Source organism: Culex pipiens, chromosome 2, assembly GCF_016801865.2.
Source record: "Culex pipiens pallens isolate TS chromosome 2, TS_CPP_V2, whole genome shotgun sequence".
NCBI classification, from domain to species: domain Eukaryota; kingdom Metazoa; phylum Arthropoda; class Insecta; order Diptera; family Culicidae; genus Culex; species Culex pipiens.
The window spans coordinates 37753148-37773675 of record NC_068938.1 but is presented as its reverse complement, the minus strand read 5'-3'; the positions used below and the strand labels follow the sequence as shown (position 1 = coordinate 37773675).

At 36.5% G+C, this 20528-nt stretch overlaps 3 protein-coding genes across 3 annotated transcripts; 2 read left to right on the top strand and 1 right to left on the bottom strand.

Annotated features, from left to right (window-relative positions):
• The first annotated feature begins 11742 nt into the window (after positions 1-11742).
• LOC120412823 (uncharacterized) lies at positions 11743-15815 on the top strand. Its single transcript, XM_039573430.2, has 2 exons — positions 11743-12520; positions 15529-15815. Exons 1-2 carry the CDS (start codon positions 11848-11850, stop codon positions 15720-15722), a joined length of 867 nt encoding a protein of 288 aa, XP_039429364.1. The 5' UTR covers positions 11743-11847; the 3' UTR covers positions 15723-15815.
• Positions 15816-16293: 478 nt separating this feature from the next.
• On the bottom strand, positions 16294-17172 carry LOC120412824 (uncharacterized). The gene is made up of 4 exons (XM_039573431.2): positions 16898-17172; positions 16779-16839; positions 16494-16722; positions 16294-16432 (listed from the first exon to the last, which is right to left on the bottom strand). The coding sequence occupies exons 1-4, from the start codon at positions 16950-16952 to the stop codon at positions 16322-16324; spliced, it is 456 nt and encodes a 151-aa protein (XP_039429365.1). The 5' UTR covers positions 16953-17172; the 3' UTR covers positions 16294-16321.
• A 754-nt stretch (positions 17173-17926) lies between these two features.
• Positions 17927-19152, top strand: LOC120412795 (uncharacterized). Its single transcript, XM_039573386.2, has one exon. It carries the CDS (start codon positions 18151-18153, stop codon positions 19150-19152), a length of 1002 nt encoding a protein of 333 aa, XP_039429320.2. The 5' UTR covers positions 17927-18150.
• The last annotated feature ends 1376 nt before the right edge of the window (positions 19153-20528 follow it).

Genomic DNA, 20528 nt, shown 5'->3' with positions numbered 1-20528 from the left:
ACTTTATCTTGTTTTATTAATTATTTGGATATAAGTTCACATTATGAATGTTAAAACTGTGTTATTAGATGGTATCTAACATCAACTTTGATTTAAAGTTTGTTTGAATGCTGTAGTTAATGCCAAAACAATAAAATAAAATTATAAGTTTATCAAAAATGCGAAACATTTCACTGAAATATTTCATAGGCGTCCGAAGCACCGGGAAGGCAAAGCAGAGGGCTTTTGTTAATTTGATTTGGTTAACCGCGGTGGATTTTTTTGAAATAATTCGAACTGCCAAAAATCCACCAAAGAATCTACCGGTGGATACTTTTCTACCACAGATTTTTGTGCGATCAATGTGGTAGATGCTTTGGTGGATTTTTGACAGTTCGAATTATTTCAAGAAAATCCACCGCGGTTAACCAATTCAAATTAACAAAAGCCCTCAGAAATGTATGGTTTTGTTTTCATTAAATTCTAGCAAACTAGTAAATAAAATATCGATTGTTTTGACCTAAAGAATGCCATTCACTAACATTTCAGTCCAAATTTGTGCGATTCATAAGCAAAATCGAGTATCCGGAATTCGAAGCAAAATTGTCCGGATTTCGAATCAGCTTTTATGAGTGTCCGGGATTCGAAGCACAACAAGTCATTTTAATTTTCAAATTCTGATGAAAAATTGTTAGAAAAGACATATTTCGCATGCATTTTCTTAAACCCTTTAATGTTGATACTACAACCTGATGATATTGCTACATTACCAACTTATTCCATGATTTTTTGCCAGCTATAACAAAAATGACATGCTACTAAGTGTCCGGATTAAGAATCATGACGTTATCTGTGAAGAGAAAAAAAGCTGGAGACAGATCCAGATGGACTCATGTTTGATAGAATGGAACAAATATCAAATGAGCCATAATAGCTGAACCATGCCAGATCGCGGTCCAAGCTACTCAGTTCGACAGAAAGAGCTCACAAAAGTTGTCAAAATAATTGCATAACAGTCGATCAACGCGCGGTTGCCCGGAAGGATAATCTCCTTTTTCAATTACTATCATTTTCCTCATTTCTTGTCCTTCCACGAAACCGCAAGGATCTTTCCCCGGGATTGCTTTCTCACTTTCCGGTGTGGAGACAGACCGATTGGACAGTTTTATCCCGTTTGGAGAATTAGATTTCACAGACCCCGCCGTCCGGATCCGGCTGATGGCCGTTTTCGAGCATCGGGAATTGTGATAAATTTCATGGTATCATTTCAACGTTCAAAGCAAACGAACGGGGTGTCAATTCATCATTTGGCAGGACGGCGATGATGATTTGCGAGGAGAAAGGAGAGTGTAATATGAAAAATTCATTTGTCCATAACGAGGTTTTCAGCGCCCGGGAAATGAACCAATCATCCCGCAGGGGTAATTGAGGTGGCAGAAATTGGAAATCTTATTGACACGCCAATTTGCTGGTGGATTTTGGTGAGATGTGTTTTCCTGGAAGTTTAATTTAGCAAAATCGTTCTATTCTCCTAGCTGATTGTGAAATCGGATTTGAAACATTTTCAGGGTAAAATCCACTTCGAAGGCAATGCACGTAAAATACTTCCCTGAAGTGCTGCTCATCCTTGAAGTTACTTAAGCGGAACTTCCAACGGTTACTTTCGGGATGTATTCGATGGTAATTGCAACCTTGAAAATACTTCAACGAATTCTCTGATTGTACGTGATGAGCTGAGCTTCTTCCATCACATTTCCGTAGAACCGATAGTAGCAGAGAAATGAATGATACGCACGCTGGTTGTTCTGATCTTTCGGAAGTGTCTCTACGGTTTCCCGGAAGCAGTTCTCGGTACGATTTTTGTAGCAAGTGTCGGAGCTTTACGATATTCTGCGCATTATCATGTTGATCCCGAGCATGCATAAATAACAAGGGAAATGCGTTATAATACCTTTCTCTGGTATCAATACCAAATTTTGGTATTCCTGGACCCTTAAAAATTTGTCTTAAGGATTATGCAAGAGCAAAATGTGGTATCATACCAATTTAAGGTATTGTTTTGATATTGCAAAATTGCAGAATTTGTCAATGGTCGAACACCACATTTTGGTATTATTTTGGTATTAAAGTGTTTTACCAAATTCCTCTGAAACTATGGGAAAATTTTGACCAATTTTGACAAAATAATTAATTTTGCGCTAAAATGATGTCTCAAAGCGAATGCTTTCATTGAAAACCGGAAATTTCAAACTTGATTTTAAACATTTTTGATATACCCCCTACAGAAATGACTTAAAATTGTGGAAAAATTTCTAAGTCAGGATGCCACATTTTGGTATTATTTTGGTATTGAAAGGTTTCATCAATTTTCTCTGAAACTATGGATTTTTTTTAAATTTTTGACGAGATAATTAATTTTGCGCTAAAATGACTTGAAACCCAAAAATGTTAAAGCTGATTTAAATTTTTTTTTGTGATATACCCACTAATATTTTTTTCAAAAACGTTGAAATTTTTCTAAGTTGGGATAACCAAATACTTTGAAAAACGAGTCAATCAACAGATTATTGAATTTTGGTGAATTTCAATCCAGTTTCATTTTAATAATACTTATTTTTCAATCTTGTTATTTTTCAGAAGCTTCAAGAACTTCAAGTACAGCCGTTCATCAATGACAAATGCATTCGGTGTGGTGAAGAATATCACTAAAAACAACATGGAATCATCAGGTGAGTAGATTTGGTTGTTGCATAAGGATCATTTTCGTTTTTTTTCACTAACTGCAACTGCTGCACTAAAAATGGTATGAAAATACCAAATTTTGGTATTACTTGTGCAAATACCAGCGACCAAAATGTGCTCTTGGTTGCCCAGTAATAGATGGTAAAAAACCATGAAATCAAACCAATATCAGGTTTGTGGAAGACCACAGGAATACCAAAATATGATTTTCCAAGGGCGCGGGAATACCTAAAATTAAAACCATGATAATACCAAGTTTTGGTATTCAAGCAATGTTCAAAAATCCAGAAGACCTCAACTTGGTATTGAAATGATTTTATTTTGTGGTATTATTTTACCTTTGGAATAACATGGTATGGTATTGTTGTGCCCTTCCACATACAAGCTTTTGGTATGATTTCATGGTATTTTACCATCTATTACTGGGCAACCAAGGGCACATTTTGGTCGCTGTTATTTGCCCAAGTAATACCAAAATTTGGTATTCCCGTGTTATTTACCCCTGCTCGGGATATGGGTAATACGCATGAATTGCACTGATGATCCTATGATATGTGTTCTATTTATAACGTAGAACTTCCATTGAGTATAAAAATGAGTGGATTTACAAATAACAAATAACAGTTTAGCTACATGCCCCATTAGTCACGGGTTGGCGTTTAAAACATCTCCTGTGTGTGATCTTTTTGAGCACGCATGAGTTAGTTGTGAATGGGATGTTTTTCTCAAGTTCAGTTTAGAAAGGTGAAGCATTTGCACTACAATTTAAGTTGGCAACCGAATGTGTTTTTGTTTCTTTCACGTACTAGTATAATTGAGTCTGTATTTCTGAGATCAACTTTTTTTTTGCTCGCTTCTTTAATACAATTCAGTGCCTGTAGTCATCACAAAACATTGCAAAAATAATATGAAAAGCCCTACCTTCTTTGCACCATGTAACAATCGCCCTGCTAACGAGCCCTAATGGTCTCAACCGAAATGTCGTTAGCAGAATGGTTTGTCCAAACCAAACTCGCCGGTCCCTTTTTGTGCCATCATCATATAACAACTCGCAAACTCTCACTCAATTAAATGCAATCATTTCACTTCGTTTGCACTGCTGCTGGTGAGGATGGGTTTGGTCCAGATGGGTAGGAGCATAATTTTCCTTTTCGGTCAGCTCAGACTCAAGTGTCCTGTGTGCCCAGTAAAGGTCGACATATTTTACCACTGCAAATTTATTGCACAGGGGACAAATGGTGAAATTCATTGCAGTTGTCCGTGCTAGAATTTAAGCCCTGGATTGGGAAGTATTAACGTCACATCGGAGAGCTGGGAGTAAACTAACTTGATGTGAGGGGTTTAATTCCAAAACTAAAATTGCAGCGGCTAAGTTGAGGACATTGAAGTGGACACTTCAAAATGAATGCTGAACAAATAGTCATCAAGCATCAATGATGCTCTGGGTGAGAATAAATGCGGGAGCTTATAAACGAATATCGGTTGGTATAGATGACTTTAAATTTATTTAAATTTGATAATACAAATAATTTGAAAAATAGGTTATGAATTTGCTTATTACTACGATTTTTAAAAGTCTACCCATATTGAGTGGTTGAAGAAATAATTTTCCGAGAAAATTCAAATAAAAAAAATGCTACATAAAAATAAAAAAACATCTGACACATTCCCAACGTTTATCAAAATTTGAAAACTATTGAATTGAAGAAACCAGCAGTCGACTGCTCCAGTTAAACACGACCAAAGAAGGTCATTAAGAGTGGGAGGGAATGTGCAATAAACAAATACTACAAGCAACTAGCATATCCTTCACTTCAAAAAAACAAGGACAAGTGGCACTTTCTGAAGCGCAAATACTGACTGCTCGTAGAGCAGTAGTAAACATGCTCCAAAGGACACCGGAAAACCGAGTAACACGTAAACACGTGTCCGTACTGTGCACGTATCCTTTCGGCTGGAGGCCGAGGCCAACCTCAAGTAGGGGGGAGATGATTAACATCGGTGTAAAAGTCTTGTTTTGAACTCATTCATGAATATCTTGATTCATTTTCTTTCTCTCCCCGAGCGATGAACTAGGAAAAGGACCCCTAATTTAGAATTTGCCAATTTGGGTGGGTTTTCGCAATTGGCTTGATTCGGCACGGCGGAATAAAAACAGAAACAAAGCGCCAGCGAACGAACTGGAGAGGACAGCTGGGAGGGTGCATTAATGAGCCGTCTCGAAATGGCTTTTCATTGTTATGTCTTAATTATTGGCGCACCCCCTTGTTTTTCGAGTGCAGGCATCCCCTTCAGGGTGGTTGAGATTAAGAGACATAGACATAGAATGAGAGGTGTGTACATTCAGGAAGGTACTTAAAATTGCAGTCAGGCTTTGATGATTACCACCAAGGGAAATAAATTGGGTGAATCCTGGCGGAAACTAAAGTGGCATTTTTGTGTGCGAGTAGAAAAAGGGACATAACTACATTGTCGGAGCATTAGTAGCATCATTATTCGCAACATTGAAAGTTATTTAGCGCGGTGCATAGATAATGGCTGGTGGGTGAAAAGTTCATTGTATTTTGTTTGGAAAACATTTCCATAGCTTGATAATAGTAATCTGTTTTTATTTGCTGCATTCTAATAATGAATTTTTCTTTTCTCATTATCTAGACTTATATCTATGCTCCTATGCATCAATATTTTTTTTCAATAATACTAAATTTAAAAATTATATAAATCAAAACCACATTTTCTCCAGAACAATCCTGTGCATTTTGGTGTTTTTTGCATTTTTAAATAAAATTTTGAATAACGATTTTCAAATGACGATACTTTGCATCTGCCTGTTCTAACCGAAACAATCAAAAAAGCATGGCTAATAACTGTTGTTTTTTCAAGTTTTCAAATATTATGCCTGGCTTTATCGAAACGAATAAATAACATGGCTAAAAGCTAAAAACTGTTCCAATTTACCCATGCGTTTACATTCATCCCAGGAGATGGTACTTTGTTCATGACCAAACCATCTTGCCACATTATTCCTCAAAATCTATAGACTTCTTAAAATTTATGTTATGTGAAAAATGCCTTTTTATGTACTTAGACCGTAGCAAATATCTATCAATAATTATTTTCTCGGATAAGTTTTCAAAAGGACATAAGAGCCATTTCAAAAAAGCCGTTTTCCATCTTTATTTGATCTTTTTGCGATGAAACAATTTCAAGTAGGCTTCGGATTGACAAGCTCGAAATTTATTTCTTTATATTTAACATGAGAAAGGTCGACATGTCTTACATATTATACATATTATTCAACATGCCGTAAGTTTTTCTCTGTAATTTAAGAGTGACATAAACTTTAAAAAATATTTACAACGGTCTTATTTAAACTTGAAAAGCTCAGCTTAACATCACAAAATCGAAAACAAAAGAGAATCTTGTTCTAATTTGTAGTCAAAACCTTCACAAAGAATTAGAACGAAACGTGTTTCCATTACAATATTGCCGTCTGTTGAAAGTTGCCATGCACTTCATTTTTCGATCATCGAACAGCACTCAAATTCTCAGCAAATCGGGAAATCATTCGTTTGTCGTATATGCTTCAGTGATTTCGTGAAAAGAAAAAAAAAACAGCGACTGCCGAATTTTCAACGCTGTCGTTTTTTTTTTCATTTCCCAATGGCAAATTCCATTTCTTCCCACTCATTGGGTTCTGATTTCTTTCTCTCTAGTCATGGTTGTGTTTTTGAATCTCGAGCGATATTTCCGGGAACCTCGGTTCTGGTTCTGGTGATTGCCCTGCCACGGTGGAGCTGAACTGTGTCGCTAAACAAGCCACTTTTATCTTTTGGCTGTAAAAAGTATCGCGCTTTTGGGTTGGAGAAGGTTCTGTACCACCCGGTAGGCAGCTTTGCCCAAAACGCCCCTGATAAAGCTAGGCAAACAGAGGCAAATGTTGAGTTCCCGGGACCATGTTTGAAGTGCATCATCGTAAGAGAATTGAACCAGCATCGCGATATGGCAATCAGAAGCTCCTTCCAATTGACTGCCAAATGGCATACTTTTGTGAACACTGGGGGAGGAGGGGGGGTCACATCAAATACCCCCCGCCACCCCCCCCGTAGAACTTTTTCAGGCATCAGGCAATTTTCTGTGAAGGGAGAGCCTGGCTGATAATAGCGCGATTGTGTCAACAGTCAGCACTGAAATGGAAAATGCCTTTTGCTTCAAAGGGGGCAGGAAAAATCGAGAGGGGGAAACCGGTTTTGGAGGGTGGTGGTGGAGGGTTGTAATCAAAAATCGTGGAAAAAGCAAAATTGGATGAGGAAGATTTACACAAGAGGGTGTTTAATTCGAGTTCCGCCGTAATATCCTCCCCAGCTCTGGCGAAGCAGATTATGATGACTCAATTTGTAGCGACCGGCGGAACTGGTGCAGCACCACGAGGAATCGTTTCGAAAAAAAAGCAAAGAATGAAGAAGCGTTTTGTTTCATCAAGGATGCCGAAATTAGATTCACTGAATTTCATTATCCGGGACACTGGCTGACAGGCAACGGGCTATCATTTTCTGATATCTTCAAGAGTATGCCTTATCTATGGAAGTGGGGTGCAGTGGTGCGGAGCAACTGTCGGGGGTGAGGTTTCCATTGGGGTGTTGGGAAGTCTGACGGCTTGTCCATAACGAGAGGTAATTCAAAGGGAGCTTTATCACGCGATGAGTCAACACTGCATTGTTGAAGGTGTCATGTGGTCATATACTTGATGAGTTTTTTCACTGAAATTAGTTTTAGATGCTCAGGTGTTGACAGTAAACAATTATTTGGGAGTACTTTATGTATTAGGGGGAACGATCTGTTTGATGATTACCTTTGATGACAAGAACAATTTATGACTTTCCTAGAGCAGATAGCATGAACAAGTCAGTTGATACATTATAATTTGGATCCGATTTAAATAAGCTTTTTGAAAAATCAGCTGAATAATGTCATAATCATTTATAACTTATCAAACACGTTTTTTTATTGCACGAAAACCACCGAATTGAATCGCTTTTCGCAATGTTAAAATAGAAAATGTTTGCGATAATTTTGTTTATTTTATCAAAAGTGTAATCAAGACATTTTTATTTATTTTTATGTTTGCAAGAATATTTCTAAACCATTTTTAAATCTTCTAATGAACTAGCTCCCATCGAATTACAGTTTAAGTATATAGTATAAAAGCAGAATTAAATTTAATAAACTCAAAGTTTAGCATTGTTGTTTGATTTTTGTCATGTTAAAACTTTTTGAAGGCACAAAATATGATGAACTTGAGGATGAATACAAATAAAAATTAATTGTACCCTAATCTGTATGCCAATGACAAATTGATTTATATCAAAATAATACTTCAAGGACCTACGAAAATCTCTCTAATTCAGTCATTGACCAAAGTTTTCCGCTGAATGGCCTAGGCCAAAGTCACTACTTTTAACGATTTTTGCTTCTGTTGTTATTGCTGAATGTTGATGCTTACAGAACTAATAATTTTAATCTGGAATAATTTTACCACTCTCAAGGGGTGTCTCCAACGGTCGGGGAAAAGCACTGGAAAAGAAGTTTTTCCCGATACCAGCGCTGCACCAAAACTGTACTTCTTCACGATTTACGCTGGCAGCACCAGCTTACTGATAAGGGTGAGTTAAATGTGTTAATTCGGGTTGGCTTGACTTTTGGAATTCAACCCCTGGCTGCAAACAGAGGGGTTTGTTTTTTTCTTTCTTGAGCCGGGGGGACTAGTAATGAGCTAATGAAATTTAATCATGCGCTTTTGGGAAGAAAAAAAAATTGACGGGGAGCAGAATGAATGCAGTGTTGAGGCATTTTAATGAATTCAGGGAAATGCGTTGTTGGTTTTGGAGAACGTAGGCAGGAACGTTGAACGCAGTTTTTTATGATGAAATGAATATTAATAGCAATTAGGAGCTGGAAATGAAATACTAAAATCGAGGGAATAAATATGAAACGAAAATCATAAAGTTTTCTTCCGGAAAAATGACGGTGAATCATTTTATGAAATGAAAAAAGTCTAAACAAAAGTATTTTATTCAAAATCTTAGTGAAATGCTCTGCATTCAAGATTATCCAGCAAAGGCGTGACCTTTTCAATTTTCGTTTACAAAACGACCCATCTTAATCATCATTTTGGAATAAATTGAGGTGTTTCAAAGAAACAAAGCTGTGAATGGTCAAGTAACCTTTTAGCATTATCCCTCCAGATTCAGATTAAGCTCTTTTTAAGCTGATTAGATCTTAATGGCCGTATCATCCTACTCAGCGCTTAGCAAATCCTACCGCCAACACGTTCTTGGTCATAAAGTTATGACGAATATAGAGGGCAGTTCGTTTGTTCTGCCAAAAAGTCAGACAATGTCTCCCATCCGGGCCCAGTTTCGTAGATTGGATGTTAATTGTAAACTTTTCTGAGTTGGTACGACGCTTTAATTCTTTTCCCGAGATAATTAGCGTGAGACTTGCCCGCCAAGTGTTTCCAAGGTCAATGTCAGCTCAATTGTGGTTCATCTTTTGCGTGTCGCCTTATTTGGAGTGATACTTGTTCAAAAAATGGCGTGCAATTTGGGAGTTTATCGCGCAAACTTGTTGGGCTGGGAAATGCATCGCCACCCCTTAGACCCCCTCCTCCAACACGGAACAATGGAATCGCTGAAAATGAGTAAATCACCTGAAGCTACCTGATTAATCACCCCGTGCCAGCCGAGCAGCAAACGCAGAGACATGCTACTCACAGACAATCTGTGAATTAAGATCGTCGTCAAGTTGGAAAACTGCTCCGCGATACTACGGTCATGATTGCAAGTGGTTGGAGACAAAACACACAGTCCAGCTGTCGACAATCGGCCATAAATTTTCCACCGACCTACGGGGAAAACCTTTGCGCACCGACGCCGACACTTGGTGTTATGGTCGCTTGTCACAATCATCATTTAGCCGAAAATGAGTTTAATACAAAATATTTTTTTCAATGCATGTTTGATTGTATTTCAGTTAAAAGATCACTTTGACTTTTTCTTTAACAAAAAAAAAAAACAAATGGGACATCAGAGCACCACGACAACGCTGACGACTTGACCTTAGCAATGACTGGAGGTTGGCCACAGTAACAGACTGTCGTGAAGATCAAACGCTGATTTATTCGTCATCTTCATTGAAGATGGTTCAAGAAATTCACGCAACTTCCTTCCGCCACCGAAGGGAGGGTCATCGAGGTGACATCTGGGGACGCTAAGGACAATCTTGTTTCGTCACGCGAAGATCATTCACTTTAGGAGGTGACATATTTATATAAAATATTCCGAGTTCAAGAAAACCATGTACATAATTGTTCTGAGGAGGAGCAAATCATCAAAACTCGGTACCGCAAACCGGGGTGACTTTGATAGGATTTCAATTTGTTTTTAGAATATTTTTCAACAGGTAAGGTTTTTCTCAAGATTATTATTTTTAAAACATGTACTGGGGTAGGCCACACAAAGTCCATGCACAATTTTGGAAAAAAAGTTTTTTCAATTGTGTTTAGAAAAATAGTTACGTTAAAAATTCTTAGTTTTAATTCCGGGGTGACTTTGATAGTCATAGTTTTTCTTGTTAAAATCATATTTAAGATGTTCAAACTTTATTTGTACGTTAAATGTACCATCACTAAAGTAGCTGATATAGTTTGCAAGAAAAAAAATCAATGTTTATGTTAAGTTAACTATGTTTATAAGCTTTTTAACTAAATACATATAAATTTTAGGTAAAATTGTTAAAAAGTCGGAATTTTGCCTGAAATTTGTTAAAACTAGTTTTGTTTATAAAATTATCGATTTATATTGCATTTTATACTGAATTCGAAGCACGAATCACAAGTTTTCACATTTTACATGAAATTTGTTCAACTAAAAATGCCTATAAATTTGAAGTTTTTTTTAAACTGTGTTTCAAAAACAGATAATATTTATTATTTACAAACTTATTAAACCTTCTCCTGGTGGAAAATTGTCCAAAGAATCCGAAAATGCATTTCGCTTTCCGATTGAAAATCATGATCATTGAGAAAATCATGACACTTTGAGAAGTTTAAAATAATGACTTCCATCAACATTTTCTTAACTATAGTAAACTAACTTTATAAACCTTTCAAAAAATTATGAAAAGTTCTTCTTGAGGTACTTTGAACACTTCTCTACCACGGTCAGTATGTTTCTGAACCATTCCTTACGTATTTTAATTGTACTCTTCATTTTGCGGAAAAATCGCAAACCTATCAAAGTCACCCCGTTTTACGGTACCTACAAATAAAAGTTTGTGGCTTATCTACAGTTTTCTCTGAAAAGGTCCTATAAACATATGAAACACAATAGCTTATAGGACCTTTCCAAAAAAGACTCTAGATGTGTGTTATAAGCTGTGTCGAAAGTTTTTTTTAACAAATTAGAAAAAAAAACTTGAAAAATGACCAATTTGTTACAACCTACATCAACAAATTATTTTGGACAAAAAATACGTGTCTTCAATTCCTTTCTTTTTGATTTAAAAAAAAATCTTGGTCGAAACCAACTCGTCCGTCAAACATATTTTTTAAATGGTTTAAAAATGTGTACTGTACTTCGGTATGGTTATTTAGCCAAAAATCCATTTTCGGAATTCAGATTGCCGAGTATGGCACCTAAATTTGTAAAAAAAAAACTTTGTGAAATCATACAGGATGGCTAGCTTTTTATGTAAATTCTGATTGAAAAAATAACTTGTTCACAAATTGATCACTTATTGCATCGAATGACTACTGAATTCGCCAAACAGAGAAACAAAACTCACGACATCCCTTTAATTCCCCCCGGTTTATTTTGATCCCATCAGTAAACCTGACCGTGAAATTTCGCGATTAGCTCCGGAGACTTCCAGCAAAGTCTCAGAGCAATGAACAAGTCGCACGCTGACCGCTGACAACCACCTCTGCCACCGACTCGGTCAACTACGCCAGACATGCGAATCAATTTAGCTAATTTCGATCGTTGAGCCCACGCCAGTCGCAGTTCGTCGCTTGACGCGGCAGGAGATCTTCTCTCGGGGTTCGTCACTTCTCGTTGATGAGCAATCATGTGGGCGGTTTCGGGAGTTGCGTTGCGATTGTGTTTGGTGGCGTTGATCCTTGCGCGGGTTGAAGCGGTGAATCCTTCGCCGAATCTGGACTTTACCGAAGCGGAAGATTTGAACGATGATAATGGTTTTGTGAGTGTGTACAAGAACTACCCGAAAATCCAGGTGACGGTCGATACTTCGAAGTTGAAACGTGTTGCGCAGCCGGAAAGTGACGATAGTAGTTCGGGGAGTTCCGGCAGTTCGGGCTCGGAATCGGTCGAACGGCAGACCGTTGGAGTGCGCACCGACATTACGATCGAAATATCCGAGGAGTCCATCAATGAAACAAACACCGTTGATGGAAAAATAGATACCGGAAAAAAGGATGGACCATCTAGTGGGGGAAGAAAAGATGGCAAGGGAGGTGTGGACGATGATAATGCCAGTGTGCCAGTGTTCAAAGGGATGGGAGGTATTCCGACTAAGGGAAAACCTACAAAGCCAATTTCGCCAAATGATGTGAATGATAACAGACCGATTGTGACAGTAAGGCCACCGGTCGTCACATACGGACATAGAACGGATGACCGCAAGCCGCCAGGACCTCATGAAGGATGGAACCGATTTCAGCCAGTCGGTGTGTGGACTACCGAGAGACCGTACTTGCGGAGGATCGATTATGATTTTAGAGGTTAGTATTTTAGAGAGTATAATACTTCATTGCCGGATGCATTTGAAACAAACAATCTGAATGTTCAATTTTTGATCTGTGTCATCTATAATCTTATGTGATCAAATCGAATAATTACTGATTAGTAAAATGAATTCTTGAACAAGTTGAAATCAATATGATGAAATTGTACTTTTCTGTAATAATTTACATGAATAAACCGTTTCGGTAAACGATATATTTCGAAAAATATTGTTATGCTTAAATTACAACGAATTTAATTGAAATTAATGAAAAGGCTAAAAAACTACGTAACTCCAATATTATAGATGAAAATGTTGTTAAGTTTGTTAACACACTGTAAACTGGGGTGACTTTGATAAATTTGAGATTTTTCCGCGAAATGAAGAGTAGGGTAGAGTAGTCATCAATGAGACACGGGGAACAATGATAAAATGGCTCTCACAAGTCGTAGTTTCAACCAATCAGGCTCATATTTGGGGGAAAGGTGTATCTACTGGATACACGTCTGCCATAATAGTGGCTTTGGTTATGGACGCTCCCTTACAAAGTTATTCATAAATGTTTAATTTTGGTTTGTAAAAGTAAATTTTGGACAAAAAAAATACTTTTTCGCTCGTAGGCTGCCATTTACACCAAAACTAATATTTCTTCAAATTTCTTTCGACGTTCCATAGGGATTGAGTTGGGCTACAATGTCCTTTCATTAGTTTTGGCCAAAATTAAGAATATACCCAGAATCCAGGGCTGTCTCATTGTTCCCCACTCATTTCAGTCCATTGGTAACAATGAGACACTTCGATTTTTCTTCATTAAACTTTTCAAAATCTATGGAAATCTTCCAAAACATGAATTGAAAGTGATTTTTGCCATATTTCTAGAGTTTTTACCTCATTTAACCAAAAATACAAAGTTATTTGGTGTAAACATATGAATTGAACAAAATTTAAATACTTTTTAGTATAACTTTTGTTAATTAAACTTTCATGTTGGTAAAATTGCTCTAAAATGTTCAAGGCAAGTCTCCTGCTATGGAACAATACAAAAACATGATGTTTTACAAGAAAAGTATTGATTTTCATAGAGTGTCTCATTGTTCCCTAGCTGTCTCATTGTTCCTGCCAAGTGCGTCTACAATGAGACAGTTGAATAACTCTGGCTGTAGATGTCGGATCGATCTCATATTTTGGTCCATGTTAGAACACATTAAAAGAAAGAAAATTTAACAAAAAAAATAAACATGCTGATGAAAAAAATAGAAAAATCGTTGAAAGTTGAAAACCAAGAGTGTCTCATTGATGACTACCCTACCCTACAAATTAAATGCGTACGGAATGGTATGGAATCATACTGACGTTTTCAAATAATTTTGAAGGTTTAAGAAAAAAGTTAATCAGAATTTAGAAAATGTTGATCAATAGCATTATTTTTATATTCTCAAACTGTCAGGATTTCTCAAATGAACACGAAAGGAGAAGGTAAAATAAGTTCGTCAATAATAAGTAGTATGTGTTTTTGAAACATAATTTCAAAAAAATCTCAAAATTTATAGGCATTTCAGTAGAACAAATATTATATAAAATGAGATTTTTTTCGATATGTGCATGAATTCAGTTCAGTCAAAATGCAATTTTAGTCATTTATTTTATATATAAAACTAGTTTTAATAAATTTCAGGCAAAAGTCTGACTTTTTGAAATTTTACCTAAAATTTAATATATTTTGTTGAAAAGTTTATAAATTTAATGTAAATATTTTTTTTATTAAAAACTATAATATAGTGCAATCTAAGTGATTTTACATTTGACATAAAATTAAAATTTAAGCACCTTAAATCTCATTTCAACAAGAAAACTATATCGATATCAATGAAATTGTTTTTTTTTAAATACTATTGAAAAATAATGTTTTCAGACATAGTATGTTTTAAAAATAATAATCTTGAGAATAACCTTACCAGTAGATAAATATTCAAAAAAAAAAACTGAAATCCTGTCATTGTCACCCCGGTTTATGGTACATGAAGTTTTAAAAATTAGGCCCTGGCCACATACAGTGTCTTTTGGCTCTGACTAAAAACGAAAACGTTATTTTAAAGCCATGGTCACAAGATTTTAAAAATATTTCGAAAACGCACAAGTTGCTTAGTTCTTAAAATAAATATGAGTATACATTAAATTTACTGACGAAACAATTTTTTTTGAACCATTTATTATACGTTTAGGTGGTTCAAAACATGATAATTATGATAAAAAAACGCATTTTTCCCGAATTTCTTAGGCCGATTGAGAATTTCATTGAATTTCAAAATGTTTTAAAATATTTTTTTCGGAATTGATAGTTCAAGTTCAGCAGCGGTTTAACAAATATGTTTTTGAAAAACAGTGAAATAATATCTAGCACGAATATGCTTATGATTTTCAAAAATCTGCAAAGAGCAAATTTAAGAACACTTTTGCTTATTTTGCATTTTCTTTCAATATGGCGATCAATAAAATCAAATCAAACCGGATTCGAAATTAAAACTAAATGGCCACCATATAACCTCATTAAAATTAAATGATAGCTAGTTGATTTAAAATTGTTACTTGGGTTGCGCCATGTTAGAATGGTCCTAAAAATTGCCGTTTCGTCGATTTTGCAAAAACCACATTTTTTCAAAATTCGTAGCTGCACTACATTACATTCAATTTTGAATTAGTTGGATGAATTCAGAGTCTCAAACATATAAGCTAACATTTGAAAAGGTCTTATAAAACTTTTGACTGTCATTTCGATGGTTAGTTTTTTTAATAGTTAGGCAATTTTTTCCACGCTTCTTACACCGCGAATTTAGTCTTACTGGACAAATTCCGCATTTTTGGGAAATTTCGTGTGTGTGCCTCAAGGTTTATATTCCAGGGATTTGCTTTCTTTTCCTTGTGAACCAACAAAGAGTGCCTTCAACATTTTTAAATCCAAATATGAAATATGAAAAGCATAAGTGTATTTGTTTTCATTCCCAACAGGCAATCCCGTGTACGTTAAAACGTACGTACCGTACCACGCCACTCATCATCAGGACGTAAACGGAAGCTGGAAACCGTGCTACTGCAACGTCTACCAACCCTGGGATCGTGCTCCGTCCAACCCGGTGCTCCCGACTCCTCGACGAAAGGTCGACGACAAGGTGGACATACCCTACAAACAGCACCGAGATTAGGGGACAGTTTTTTTTCTAGCGTTAGAAGTTAAGAAGGTTTTTTTATGTAAATAAGGAAAAAAATAATAAACTCAGTGAAAATTTAAAAGTCTATAGATACGTGTCCATCACTGTAGTACAAGCTAGAACGACGCGACATCTTCCATACTGCGTTCATTCATTTCTGAATAAACTCAGTTGATAACGATCGTGATACTTCTAAACAGACGTGGATTCAAATGAGTTGGTCGCGGATTCTCAGTTACGCTAGAATTTCAGCCGGTTGACGTGCTCGACACAGTAGTTCTGCTAAGAAAATGAGAATTTCAACGTTTTGGATTATACTGGTTGCATTTTTCTTTGGTGTTATGTCAGGTGAGTAGTTCGTGGATAAAACTGGAAAAACAGCTTGCGATTGATAAATTTCACAGCACCACAGATCAATTTTGAAAATCATCACTCGAATATGGATCAAATGGAAGTAGAGGACCCAATGATGGTTTCGTGTGATCGCACACCCGAAGTAATGGTGTCCATGGAAGATGAGCCGACAAATAAGCTACGAAAAGTATCAACAGGTCAATAAAGTGAATTACTTGAAAAGTATTTGTATTTCTTATTCACCCGGATTTCCCGAATAAATTAAAGTTATTATTTACACTAATTGCAACATTTGGTCTATCTTTAGGATCGACCAGGTCGTCGGGTGACAGGAAACTGCTCCGAGCGTACTGAAACAATAAAAAAATGCCTTTAGTACTAAACCCTTTCGGTAAATCACTCTCAACTTACGATTGCAAGATTTGGTGTCTCGTAGTCATCCAGTTCGTCATTAGATGGGAAGACTAGCTTATCATTTCGTTCCTCAACAATCCACTCACTCTGTTTTTCTGTTGTTGGGATCTCCGTCGTAGCAGAAGGCAGCGGTGGAATCCACAGCATATTGGATATCTTCTCGTTGACTCCATTTATAAACTCCCGTTTCGATTCGTACACCTTTTCACCAATTTCCTTCACTTTGCTACAACAAATTTATTATTTTTAAATATGAAAAAAAAACTAAAAAAAACAACTCACTTCAACAATAGTCCAGATCCAAGTCCATTTCCACTACCAAGTTTAAGATTAACGAATGGAGCTGATATTAATGGAAAAAAATGATCACTTGAACACTATCTATAGTATTTTCTACTCACAAGCATTCACGGAAACCATCAATATTATCACTCCAAAAACTGTAAATGACCTCATTTTGCACCACAGAAAAGTAAACCCTGTCCAACTGCACAACGATTACCGAATGAGTCTTGATAGTGACCTACATATATTTTATACGAGATTATTGTTCCGACTGACAGTGGTGGACGTTATCAACCAATGCATTGGCCATCGAATCGCGGTAGCAAAACAAAAACCAGAGTTAGACGATCGGAAGTTTTGCTCAATGCCAATCATTTGATGACGTTCTGATCGCGAGAACTCTCTGTTTGTAAGGGAGAGTGGATCAGATGGCTGCATATTTATTATTTTAGATTCATAAAAAAATGTAAATAAATGAATCGGGTAGTCTTAATAATCATGTCGAATGGTATGTCAGTCAATGTTTTTGAATAACACAACCTGAATTGAACGTCGCCACATTTGTTCGACTTTTTTTCTACTTTATGATCGATTGATACAATGCTTATAAACTACCAAGTATTACGTCAATCACTTTTTGTGTGTGGTCTTAGTTCTGATTGACGTTGCACCACGACTTTGCGATTTTAATCTTTTAAATGAACGTTTGTTTTTTTAACTGTTTTTAAAGATGTCTTTATAATTCAAACCAAAAAAGTAATTGAAAATATGAAGTACTTTTTTAAATTTATCATTAGTTTTAAATTTTTCCAATTTAATTTCTCATAATGTTCATTCTTGGACATTTAAAATCGAAGAATACGTTACTAAGAAACAAGCAATCCACACAAATAAGCAGAAAAAGATGCAAATGAAGATTTTTCAGATCGAGTTATCCAATAGTGTAAGGAAGCCCAACAGAATACACACATTTTTTATGTTTTGAATACAAATTAATATAAAGCTAAGTAATGTTTGTGGGAAAGTCATTTCATCTTTATCCGTTTTTTTAAACTTTCAACTTACGACCACTAACGAGAAACAAGGTGCAAGTTTTCACAGATTGCACTGAAGAATGTTTCTTTGTCGTTTCCTCTGTACGGTATTAGAAAAAAACTAAAATGAGCGACCGACGTGATCAAACATTAAACATCACGTCCATTCATCCACTTCGCAAACAAAAAAAAAATGCGCATGCAACTGCAATTTGGTGTTATCTTCAAGTGCAACATGCGTCCAAAACTTTAGGTACACTGCAATTTTTAGATTATTTTCAAACAATGCATTTCCTGGGGATCCTATTACAAATTTCTACTACTATATATTGTTCATGAAGATTTCGGTATGGTATCAGTCTGCATTGGTACTTGGCCTTCAACTCGACACCAAATCAACTCGTTTAACTGAAATGAAGTTCTATTGTTCCACATTGGTGGTAGCACTAGTCCTACCAGCACTAATCATGGGATCCCATTGGAAATCACCACACCTCAAGTCCTGGAAGGAGGCTCAGGATGAATGTGCCGACTATCTGCAACTTACCGACGAAACCGTTGAGCGCTACGAGAACCAAGGATATCCCGATGAACACAGCACCCACAAGCTGGTCCACTGTATTCTGGTCACCGTGAACGCGTGGAATGAAGACACTGGAGTCAAGGACTACGTCGTCAAGAACTTCTTCTATCCATCACCTTCGGATACCTGTTACGTGAACCGAACCCACGAGTGCCTTTGCGAGACTGTATCGCCGCTGCCTCGTCACTCCCAGCTGAAGCGTGCTCACAAGTCATTCCTGTGCTACTATCGCAACTATGGAAACATTGTCAGCGAGCGTCAGTTTGTGCCCTACAGCGACGAAGAACGCGAGGAAAACTTTGAGCGGACCTACGCTATTGTCGACGTTCCTCGCTGCTCCCTTGAAGAAATCGCCAAGGGAAATGCCTTGGAAGTCGAGGAATTCCCGGAGATTGCATTCACATACACCATCCGAACTGGATTTTATGAACCGGAAAATGGAGTCCATCGCGATCGTGTGTTCACCAACTTTGGCATTCCGGAGATTCTGAGCGAGAAGACCAGCTGCTGCGAGGCCTCTGTCCGTCAACAGTACTGCGAAGAACCGGCCCGAGTCTTCCAGACGTTCAAGCAGTGCTATGCAAGCTTCCTGCCAACACTTGGAACTGCTCAGGAGGTTGCCAAGGAGTTGCTTGAAAAGCCTGTCCCACCACCACCGTGCAAGAGCTGTGGAGGACCAGCCCCGTGCAAATCGTGCCCTCATAGCATTCCACGAAACCATCCTCGACCTTGTTACAACGGACAGTGCAACTGATCTGAACTGAGCTGATTCGTCAAATTTTCCCAAGTTTTTATGAGCTAAATAATATGTAGCGTAAGACCATCAAAGCAATATAACCTTTCATGATGCAAACATCCCTTTTTCTTTTTTTCCCCTTGTAGAGTATTTGTACAATTTTGAACATTAATACATACTTTTCATTGAAAACAGCTTTTTTTAACCCATTGGAAACAGTTTGAGTCGTGAATTATGTTTTCGAACCACCTCCTATTTTTTTCAAAATGTGTATGACACACTTGCCCAACCACACCCAATCTTTTTAAAAGACCTTGGCGGAAATTATCAAATAATACAAGATTTAATTTTGAACTAATCACAAGTCAATGTTAGGGAAAACCGAAAAAAATACTAAAAAGTCAACTGAATTTATTGAAAATTGAACTGACATCATTCAATCCAGCGTCTTTTGGCGTTTAGGTAATTTTAGCGGGTATATCGTCATAGAATGAATAAACTTTAATGCTAGCAAAAACTCCTCAATGAGGAGTCCTCATACTTGAAATGTCAAAATTAATTAATTAAAGGGCTTTACTTTTACGTCAAATGTACCATTACTTAAGTTGCTGATATAGTTTTTAAGAAAAAAAAATTATATTTAGTTAACTAAGTTTTTAAGTTTTTAACAAAATACTTATAAATTTTAGGTAAAATTGTTAAAAAAAGTCGGAATTTGGCCTGAAATTTGTCTAAACTAGTTTTGTTTATAAAATTATCGATTTATATTGCATTTTATACTGAGTTCGAAGCACGAACCACAAGTTTTCATGAAATTTGTTCAACTGAAATTTTCTATAAATTTGGAGTTTTTGTAATTGTGTTTCAAAAACACATATTATTTATTATCTACAATCTAATTTAACCTTCACCTAGTAGAAAATTGTCCAAAAAATCAGAAAATGCATTCCGTTTTCCGATTCAAAATCATGTTCATAAAGAAAATCATGACACTTTGAGAAGTTCAAAACAATGACTTTCATGAACATTTTCTTAACTATAGTTAACTGACTTTTTAATCTTTTCAAAAAATTATGAAAATTTCTTCTTTAGGTACTTTGAACACTTCTCTACCACGGTCAGTTTGATTCTAATCCATTCCGTACGTGTTTTAATAATTATTTTACTCTTCATTTTGCGGAAAAATCGCAAACCTATCAAAGTTACCCCGGCTATCAAAGTCACCCCGTTTTACGGTACGAGGGATTGTTCCTCTTGTCCCATATGGTTGTCTTGTCCTACCTTCTCCTTGAATCATTCAGAATTTATTTTCACATTCCAACCAAATCTGTGATTTCTCAGCTTGTTAATGTTTTTCAAATGAATGTTTGGTTTGCTAGATGATCAATTTCATT

Bases quoted from the DNA above. Each gene is read 5' to 3' on its own strand.
- LOC120412823 (XM_039573430.2), top strand. From the start codon at position 11,848: ATGTGGGCGGTTTCGGGAGTTGCGTTGCGATTGTGTTTGGTGGCGTTG. The intron at 12,521-15,528 runs GTTAGTATTTTA...CATTCCCAACAG, and splicing joins GATCGATTATGATTTTAGAG to GCAATCCCGTGTACGTTAAA.
- LOC120412824 (XM_039573431.2), bottom strand. From the start codon at position 16,952: ATGAGGTCATTTACAGTTTTTGGAGTGATAATATTGATGGTTTCCGTG. The intron at 16,840-16,897 runs GTGAGTAGAAAA...CATTAATATCAG, and splicing joins GATGGTTTCCGTGAATGCTT to CTCCATTCGTTAATCTTAAA. The intron at 16,723-16,778 runs GTGAGTTGTTTT...AATTTGTTGTAG, and splicing joins GGATCTGGACTATTGTTGAA to CAAAGTGAAGGAAATTGGTG.
- LOC120412795 (XM_039573386.2), top strand. From the start codon at position 18,151: ATGAAGATTTCGGTATGGTATCAGTCTGCATTGGTACTTGGCCTTCAA.